The 9010-nt window shown below is 39.6% G+C and overlaps 1 protein-coding gene across 1 annotated transcript; it reads right to left on the reverse strand.

The window, feature by feature from the left end:
- Positions 1 to 3671: 3671 nt before the first annotated feature.
- On the reverse strand, positions 3672 to 5925 carry LOC143890362 (uncharacterized). The gene is made up of 2 exons (XM_077395005.1): positions 4865 to 5925; positions 3672 to 4338 (listed from the first exon to the last, which is right to left on the reverse strand). Exons 1-2 carry the CDS (start codon positions 5810 to 5812, stop codon positions 3910 to 3912), a joined length of 1377 nt encoding a protein of 458 aa, XP_077251120.1. The 5' UTR covers positions 5813 to 5925; the 3' UTR covers positions 3672 to 3909.
- Between the last annotated feature and the right edge of the window lie 3085 nt (positions 5926 to 9010).

A 9010-nucleotide genomic window follows, 5' to 3' on the forward strand; every position in this document is an offset into this window, starting at 1 on the left:
AGTTTGTGCAATTATAAAAAAAAGATCCACTTTTGATTATAATTAAAGCCCTGTTCATTGTCATAATTGTAAAAGAACAGGGCCTTATCAAAGGTTATTATAGTTCCCAAAAAGCTCTCAAAGGCGATTAAAATAGAAAAGACAAGCTGAGTTTATGCAATTATAAAAACATGGTAGTGCCAATATGAGTAGCCTATTTCTAAAATACATGGAACTTGTAGAATTCAGTCTCACTCAAGTTATGGCCCCTCCAACTCTTTCCCTCTCTCCACCACCAGAAGGAACTGTTACCCCCCTCTCTGTCTCTCATCGGCAAAGACAAAGATCCCGATCAATTCATCATCAGGTTCCAAGGAACTGTTGCATGGCTGATTTTTCTAATCTAGAGGCTCTTAGAACAATCGGTCTGTCATAAAATAAACACTTCTTTATGTTAGCATACAACCTTTTGTCAATGCTACATACTAGCATATCGTTAAAATATACAGCTGAAAACCTTGTAATGAATGGCCTTGATTCATCTAACATATACATGTACTTGGTGCCTAGAAGACATAACCATCCATTTCATAAAGCTCCACTTTTGATTAGAATGTAGTTCTCCATTCATCTCCTCCACTCCAGTTATCTAATTTAATAGTAAACCACTATTCAAATCGATGTTTATGTCTAACATATTGTTCACTCTTTGATATAATCCTATTCAAAGCTATTTTATCGACACTCATTTAATTCTTTCCAAAAGTCATTGACTGCAAGGAAGTTTTCTTGATGCTCAGAGAACTTTTCATTGCGAATGGAGGCAAGACCATCATTTCTGCTATTTTGTAGAAAGTGCAGGTGTCCATGGATAGTTTTTCAGTCATACTGGCAGGTTCAACCCAACAACAAATGGTAAACATTTATATCCCACTACGTTGCACAAAACTTCATCTCTAAATAATTCTCCATTGAAAATAAAACCAACCACTAGTGTTGGGAATACGTTTCATAGATACAATTTCTTGTAAGACGAGATTCTTACAACTTTCACCATCATTATTCACCTTATAAAGCTTCCCAATTTTAGTGCACTTTTTTCAAAGATATAGTTTTGTAGCCAATCTCCCCCTGATTAATTTGGGAGTGAGAATGATAGGTCGGATGACTAGAGCATCAACCCGATGCTCCGTTTGGTTGCCGGATTTTTTTTGGATTATTGTGACTTTTGTGGAATTTCCGCAGGAAACCCACGTTTGGTTGGTGGGCCCAAAATAATCTTAGGAATCAAAATAACCCCGCATGAAACCCTAGGAAGGGAAAAAAAAAAAACTCCAAGGAACCAAAATAATCCCAGGAACCAAAAATAAGCTTGCAGAAGATTTTTTTTCTCTTCCCAACAGTTCAAGCAACCAAACAAAGCAACCCACCCTAGTCCGGTTAACCAAACATGGGATTTTTATTATACCGGGATACTTCTACGGAGTTTTTTTTTCCCACCAATCTCCCAGGAAGTTTTTTGTTCCAAAAAAATCCCAAGAACCAAAAAAATTCTTGCAACCAGAGGTGCTCGCTTTTTCTTTAGGTTCTTGCACAGTTGCCCTTTAGCTTTTCCAACACACAACAGATTTACATCTTGGTTTTTCACAGCTGAAAAAAATAAATTGCTATGAAGTTTACCTGCATCAACTTATCAATGAAATCATAGTACAGGCCATTATTTTTGAGTAAAAAAGAACATGGCTTGGTCAACTATACAACTCATCCTTGAAGTATGTGGTAAATACAGGACGTTGCAATTATTTCCGAATAAACCAGACCATGGTTTGTTCAACTATACATGTCATCCTTGAATTAAGGTGTAAGTGGTTCTTCTTAAACAGTCGTGGGCCCTCCTTATTATTCATGACTGATTGAGGCTAACCTCATAATTTACAACTTTTAGATTCCAAATTGTTTGATCTAGAGTGTTGATTTTTTTTTTCTTTTTTTGTCTTATTTATGCCAACCCTTCTTTTGGACAATCCGCTTCCTCTTATCTACCTTGGTTTCTTGACTTCAGAATTCTGATAATTAACAGCTGACTATTGCAGAGTCGAGCTCGATCACCTCAAATGAAACTGATGGATTAGCCTTTAACAACCTTGCTAATCGCACACCTTTTTGAATCTATTAATTAAAACATGGGAACTCCCCATCCTTTTCTACATTGATACAACAAGATAAAAGCTTGCCAATATACTGATACAGTTATTGTCACTTCTGGAGCAACCCCAAAAGGTCTAAATTTCAAGAGTTCAATTCCTCTAATTTTGCTTTAAGATTAGCTTAATGGCTGATAAATTAATGATCCTGGTGGAGGTTTTAACATCATTGATCATCAGAAAGAAGTAATTTGTGAAGGAGAATTGAGTACTAGCTTGCATTCTCCATTTCAAAGTCGTTATCAGATGAAGCTCCATTCTATGTCACTCTTTGAATACGAATTCTGGTTCACTATCCCGAAAATCTAGAGACAGAGACACTTCAGTTTCCTCTGTTTGGCTGCTTAAGATAAGCATGTCACAGAATAACTGCATCATTCAAGATTTGCTTTGAGGAAGTTCAATGGAATAAAGAAACTAATCCGAGTGGTTTATAGATAGAAGCACGTTAAGGGGTTCAAAAAGGTAAAATACACAAATCTGCAAGAGCATCTCCCTTCGCTAATAAAGCCAACATAACATCCCACTCTGCAATCTTTTATTGTAATCTTCTTTGGGAAGATGGTGGGATTCTTGCAATCATCACTCATTAATCTGCAATGGGGAACCACCCCCTTGCCCCCTCCAAAAAAGAAAAAAAAGAAAAAAAAGAACAATCCCCCTAAAAACCAATGACTTTCAGGATGATATGATGTATCTCATCCAGTCTCAACATCATTCATAATGGCATTGTTATCCTATGCACTCTCCAAGCTTATGAGCCACTGAAGGATATTACAAGCTAACGACATAAAAAAAGGGTGATTTTCATAGAGAACAGAGGAACAAACACAAGAAAATTTTGAGGGTGGGGAAGGAGGGGACTGTTGAAAAGGGAATCCAATCAAAGGGGAGCAAAGCAGCACAAACCAGGGTCAGATATAAAAGTATGCTTCATCCCATCAATTCATTTGTTTCCAACCAAACAAGTAGCAGTGCATTCATCTTTCAAAATTTACATTTGAAATTCATTAGTGGTAGATGTGCAAGACAACTAACAGATGCAAGAAAAAACACAGTTAGCATCATATTTTCAGACTTCAATTCTACTTTAAGCCAAAAAGCTAAGTCAGATTTACTATAGCAAATGCATGAAACAGTAAGATACATCATCCTTTCAAACACTACAGTCAAGCAACCAATCAATTGTTGTAATGGCACTACCAACCTTCAATTTTTTTATCGAGTGAGGTTTTTTTTTTTTTTTTGTTGAGAATAGAAAATATTATTAAGGAATAAATGGCCCCGAGCCTAAAAAAACAAGAGGACTCATTTCACCATGGGGTAAGAGTCAGAAACAAATAAATCCTCAATCTGTCTCAGATTTGGCCAACTCAACAGTCATATCATTCACCAAAAGAGGGATGAGACTGAACTCAATATCCATAGAGTTGGTAAGGCCAAAGACTCAAGAAAACATGTTGGCAAATCTCTATGGACCCGTGGTCATTTTCAAGGCCAGGTAAATAGCATTAGCCAGATAATCATATTTATGAAAACCATCCTCACTTATGGTCTATATGTGACAAGCAAATAGATGATAACACATAAAGAAATCCTAATGAAATATAAACAAGACATAGAAATCCTAATGAAATACCCGCATCCTGGACCCCGGTCTGCAATCCATCAGATCCATGTTTTGGTCCACACAAAGTATACAATTTCTTTCTGAAGATCTTTCTCCTCACAGCTGTTCACACAAGGTAAACAAATCTTCATCCAGATCAAGAACTGTATCCATTAGGTGGACAGTTTCCTTTTGAACATCTTCCTCCACAGATTCTACAATTTCCTTCTGAATATTCTCCTCTTGAATTACAGCTATCTCCACAGATTCTACAACTTCCATCTGAACATTCTCCTCCTGAATTACAACTGCCTCCACGGATTCTACAATTTCCTTCTGAACATTCTCCTTCAGAACTACAACTGCCTCCACGGATTCTACAATTTCCTTCTGAACATTCTCCTCCTGAATTACAACTGCCTCCACGGATTCTACAATTTCCTTCTGAATATTCTCCTCCTGAATTACAACTGCCTCCGCGGATTCTACAATTTCCTTCTGAACATCCTCTTCCTGACCAACTAGACCGTCTTCCTTTACCCCCACCTGCATTGTATACTCAGTAAGGACGAAGTAATCAAAAATTTTCACAGATGTATTAGAGACAAAAATAACTATGATCACTTGTAAGAGAAGAAGCCCACACTGAAATAAGTGCATCAATTAAAAGCTGTGAATCAAACAGAACAAAAGAAACAAATTAAAAATTGTCTTTGTTGTGCATATGTCTTGTATTCTGACACTATACAGGACACCGACGGGCTAATGTGCACAACGCAACGCACACGCGATCGAGCTGCGCGGTCAGCTCACTGGGGGTCAAGAAGAAGAGTTTGTAACCCTAAGACCAAAGTAGTGAAAACTGTTCTCTGTGGACCTAGGTACCCTATCAAACCACTTAAATCTCGTGTTCTCTTGTGTGATTGTGTTTATTTGCATTGTTTCTTGACATTTGCTGCAAATCGTGTTTGACCCTTGCTCGAGAAGGTATTTCTCGATTTTCTACAGTCTTCAATAACAATAACAGTGTGTTCATTCCAAAACCCAATAAAAGCATTTGAATATCACTAACCTGGGTCTGATCTTTAGCCAAAGATTGACCAAGAGGCTGGCTCAAGTCAAGAACAATACTCGGCAACCGATTCATATCCCAACCAAGAACTCTGCAAACAACACGCCCAAATGCTCTATGAGCCCCTCTCCTCTTCGTCTTTGAAATCCCATTCGCATGCTGAACTAGCCCAACACAATTCCCAAACCTCCTCCCAACCTTCACCTTGATCCCTCCACAAACCAAACAAAAAAATTCCCCCCTCTCCCAGTTCTTCTCATAGTAACCCCTCAGATCTCCATCAGACGAAAAAAGCCGTAGAAAAAATTTAAAATCAGGATCTCCTTCATCTTCATCCTCATCCATCAGATCATCTTCTTCTGAGTCTTCTTCCTCGCCATCAGATGAAACATTCTTGGAGAAGAAATGTCGTGATAAATTCAAACCATTCTGCTGCAATTGGATTGCGGCCAGTTTAGCCTTCTCCTCAGCGGTCGGGCCGGATCCATGCGGCTTCGGAGCGGGCCACGTCGGGCCGGATCCATGCGGCTTCAGAGCGGGCCATCCGGATTCCGGCTGTGGGTACGGTTGAGGCTCGCATGGCCATTCCACGTCCGAAACTGGTGGATCGGACTCTTCATTCTTCTTCTTATTCCTCGTCCTTCTCGGCTTCTTCTTGGTTTCCTTTTTGAATGCGGTGGAATTACTAGGACGGAGATTAGGTTTAGGGTTAGTGCTGCGATTCTTCTTCTCCTCCTCCTCCCTTCTAGGATTAGTGTTGGGATTAGGGTTAGTGCTGTGATTCTTCTTCTTCTTCTCCTCCCTTCTAGGGTTTGTGGAGGGGCTAGGGTTAGGGTTAGGGTTTCGAGGGGGGCCTTGTTTCCAGAGATCGTGGAGGTAAACGACTTCTCTGGCCAAAGACCACTCTGAAGCGGGGGCAGAGTGATTTAGCTGGTGGTGCAAAGCCATCGATATGTGCTGAGTAGAAGAAAAGCGTTTTGGAAGAAGGGTTTTTGTTAGAGAGAGGGGGGAGGGGGCAGTTTTACACTTTTACTTTTACCATCGATATGTAATTGGATGAAATGAGATCGGTTGATAGTTTGGATTTCCTAGTACTGTTTTTTGCTTTAGATTTTAAGAACCGAATCCATTATTGGCAAAATAGTAAAATATCTGAGAATACACTCTCAGAAAGAATGAATTTTGCATAATTCGAAAAAGGGAGCTGATAAATTCGCACCGCTGTAGGATTATTCGCACCACTGTAACGTGATTTGGCCCAAGGTTTAAAATTTCGGTTTCGGTACCGGTTTTGGATCTTGAAATTTTGGTCGAAATCTGGTACCAAACCCGATACTAAAATTTCTAAAATTTCGATAATTTCGGCCGAAATTTCGGTGAAATATTAAATTAATATTAAAAAAAAAGATTTTTTGGGTCAAATTTTGGAAAAACCGAAATTTCGGTCAAAATAAATGACCGTTTCGGTTTTTACCCATTCGGTGTTGGTCAATTTCGGATTTCGGTCGAAATTTAAAACCATGACTTGGCCTCAAAAAGTGTGAAAAAGGAGGGTAACGTGAATAGACTTTTGACGTCAAATCACGTTACAGGGTGCGAATAATCTTACAGGGGGTGCGAATTTATCATCTTCCTTTGAAAAAAAAGACATGCCACGTAATCGGAAAAATAAAAAAAATGATATGGTAACTGAGAGGGTAACCGAACAAAAAGCCTTTTCACACGTTAGCAATCTTTTCCTTGATTTTCGGCTTTTTATTTTCTTAAAATGGCAAAACTACCCCTCATATGCCATGTGGTGTGGAGGGTTCTTACTCTCGGTTTTCATAGCAGCATTCTTGGCAAAAATAGACATGCCCCATTTGATTCTGGAGTCTTGGAATGGATCCTGTGCAATGCTTCTCATTCTCTCTGAATTAAACGGGCAAGAACGGATTAACGATAATCTTCGGAAACGACTCTGTGTTGTTCCCAAAAAAATCTCGTATTTTAGTATGAAAAGAAGGTGAAAATTGTTAGGCATATAATATAACCCTATTATGTTCTAATATAGGCCCAATAAGATAATGGACCGGTGTAGTTGGCCTACTTGGGCTAGAGCCCATTAACCTATTAAAACCCTAGTGTATCTCTATATATAGGGGCTGGAGGCAACAAACTTGGTATTCCAAACTAGATACCTTGGGTGTAAATGCTTCAAGCACTCTTTGCTTGACCTAATTACCTGTAACAAACTTGAAGCATTAGGTTTTCTCTTTTGGGAACGTCCTCAACTCCAGAACAGAAGAAGACGTCTGTTAATCGCTTGCTCGTGGTTTTAATTTCACTCGTTGGAATTAAGATTTAGCCGTGGGTTTGAATCCCTCAAAATTGTTTTTTGGGCGTAGTTATCTTCTCCAGAAAATGGTTTGGCCGTGGGTTTCACTGTTGTGACATCGTTCTTGGGACGATCTCTCTTTTCTCGTTTTATTTGTAGGGAGAATTACACGGTTGAGTTATTCGTGAAACCCTAGTGGGTTTCTTCTTCCACATAAGCAGAAAGGGGCGTGGTGGGAATTAATAAACCCTAGTTGGGTAAAGCCATCTGGTGCCGTCGGATTTATTCCCTCCCCCACCATACACGGCTCTTACTCTCACGATTTTGGGGGTTTCACTTGGCAGCCATGATCTCTCTGCAACTAGTGTTATAACTTGTGTTTGGTTGGGGCAGAGTTGAACAATTGGGCGTGGATTGCACTCCCACAAAGCTCGTTTGGGAGTGGGTTTCACCATCATCACCGGATCTGCAATTTTAACCCACCGGAGTTTGCCGAGCAGTCGAGGGAGCACCCTCCTCTGCAATGTTTGGTTGAACCCATTGGCCAAAACCCCTCTTTCTATTTATTCTTGCTTACTTGCAAATCAAAGAAGAAACCACCCACCAAATAAGGGATTTCGTTTCTTGGAACCGACCCACCTGTACTGAAGGGATTCAAGGGAAGGCAAAAGATTTCCATCTTCTTGACTTTCTCTATTTCCTACCTTGGTCGTTTGGGGCCAAGATCAAATTGGGGAAATTTTTGGTGGACGAAACCCTTTGCTATGAACCTTTTTTTGGGTCATCTTGGTGGCCAAGTTAATTTTTGGTGGTTGAAATTTGGTTAAAAGAACAGTAACCAGTTCTTGTGGCTGGTACATCTTGCCGTCGGGTCCTTTTCTAGTCGGTTTTGCTGGTTTTTCGCAGGCGGTTCGCACCAGTTAACGCAACCGGTTCAGGCGGTTCATTGCAGTTTTCGTGATTTGGTACGCGTTTCGGGTCTCGGATTTGGTTCTTGGAGCTTGGCCTAGACTTTGTTTCTTGCGCGGGTTCTTGTAGCCGGTTCTTAGAGTTAGTGTTTGGCTTCGGTTATTTGTTCATGGTTCACCCCCTGTAAATCCTAATTATCATTGGGTTTGGGTATTCGCCTTGGCTGGTTTGTCCTCGCCTCGGGTATTACCTCGGTGGTTATCTCTTGCTATTGATTTACATCTTTGGATATCTCAGATTCGGGTTTTGGATTTGGTCCACGATTCTGTTCATTCCTTTGGCTTTCGCAATTCGCAAATCAAGTGCACTCTTTTCAATTTGTGTTTTAATCTGAAAATAAAATGGAAAAGACTACAATTCTCTTTGAGATTGTCAAACTTCAATCATTTGGAGGTTTGGAATTTTATTCCTGGAAGCGAAAGACTCAATTTGGTCTGAAATACTTGAATGTTTTCTACACCATTTTGAGTACCTTTGTTGATTCGATTGAAGGTGTTGAGGAATCTCATTAGATTCGAGATAAGGATTTCTGCAAAGACTACTTGTTGAATTGTCTTTTAGATCGTCTAGCAGAAACCTATAGCAAGTTTAACACTGCTAAAGAAATTTGAGATAATTTAGCCGCTCAATTCAGAAAGGAGGAATTGTCCAAGACCTACCTTGTGGACAAATTCATGGATTTCAAGTTCAAGGAAAACATGGAAATCACTCCTCAAGTAACTGATCTAGAGAATTTGAGATCTAAATTAGCTAATGAGAAAATAGTAGTGTGTGATCCGTTTCTTGTGGGTGCAATCATATATAAGTTACCATCTGCATGTCACTCTTTCACAATAGAGATGTATAGAAAGAAGGTGCAA

Source organism: Tasmannia lanceolata, unplaced genomic scaffold, assembly GCF_043159265.1.
Source record: "Tasmannia lanceolata isolate RefF3 unplaced genomic scaffold, GAP_Taslan_0.1 ptg000013l, whole genome shotgun sequence".
In the NCBI taxonomy this organism is placed as follows: domain Eukaryota; kingdom Viridiplantae; phylum Streptophyta; class Magnoliopsida; order Canellales; family Winteraceae; genus Tasmannia; species Tasmannia lanceolata.

What these genes read in the sequence shown, in the direction of transcription:
- LOC143890362 (XM_077395005.1), bottom strand. Translation starts at nt 5,812, where the DNA reads ATGGCTTTGCACCACCAGCTAAATCACTCTGCCCCCGCTTCAGAGTGG. An exon ending in TGGCTAAAGATCAGACCCAG is followed by an intron (nt 4,339 to 4,864) that starts GTTAGTGATATT and finishes TATACAATGCAG; the next exon opens with GTGGGGGTAAAGGAAGACGG.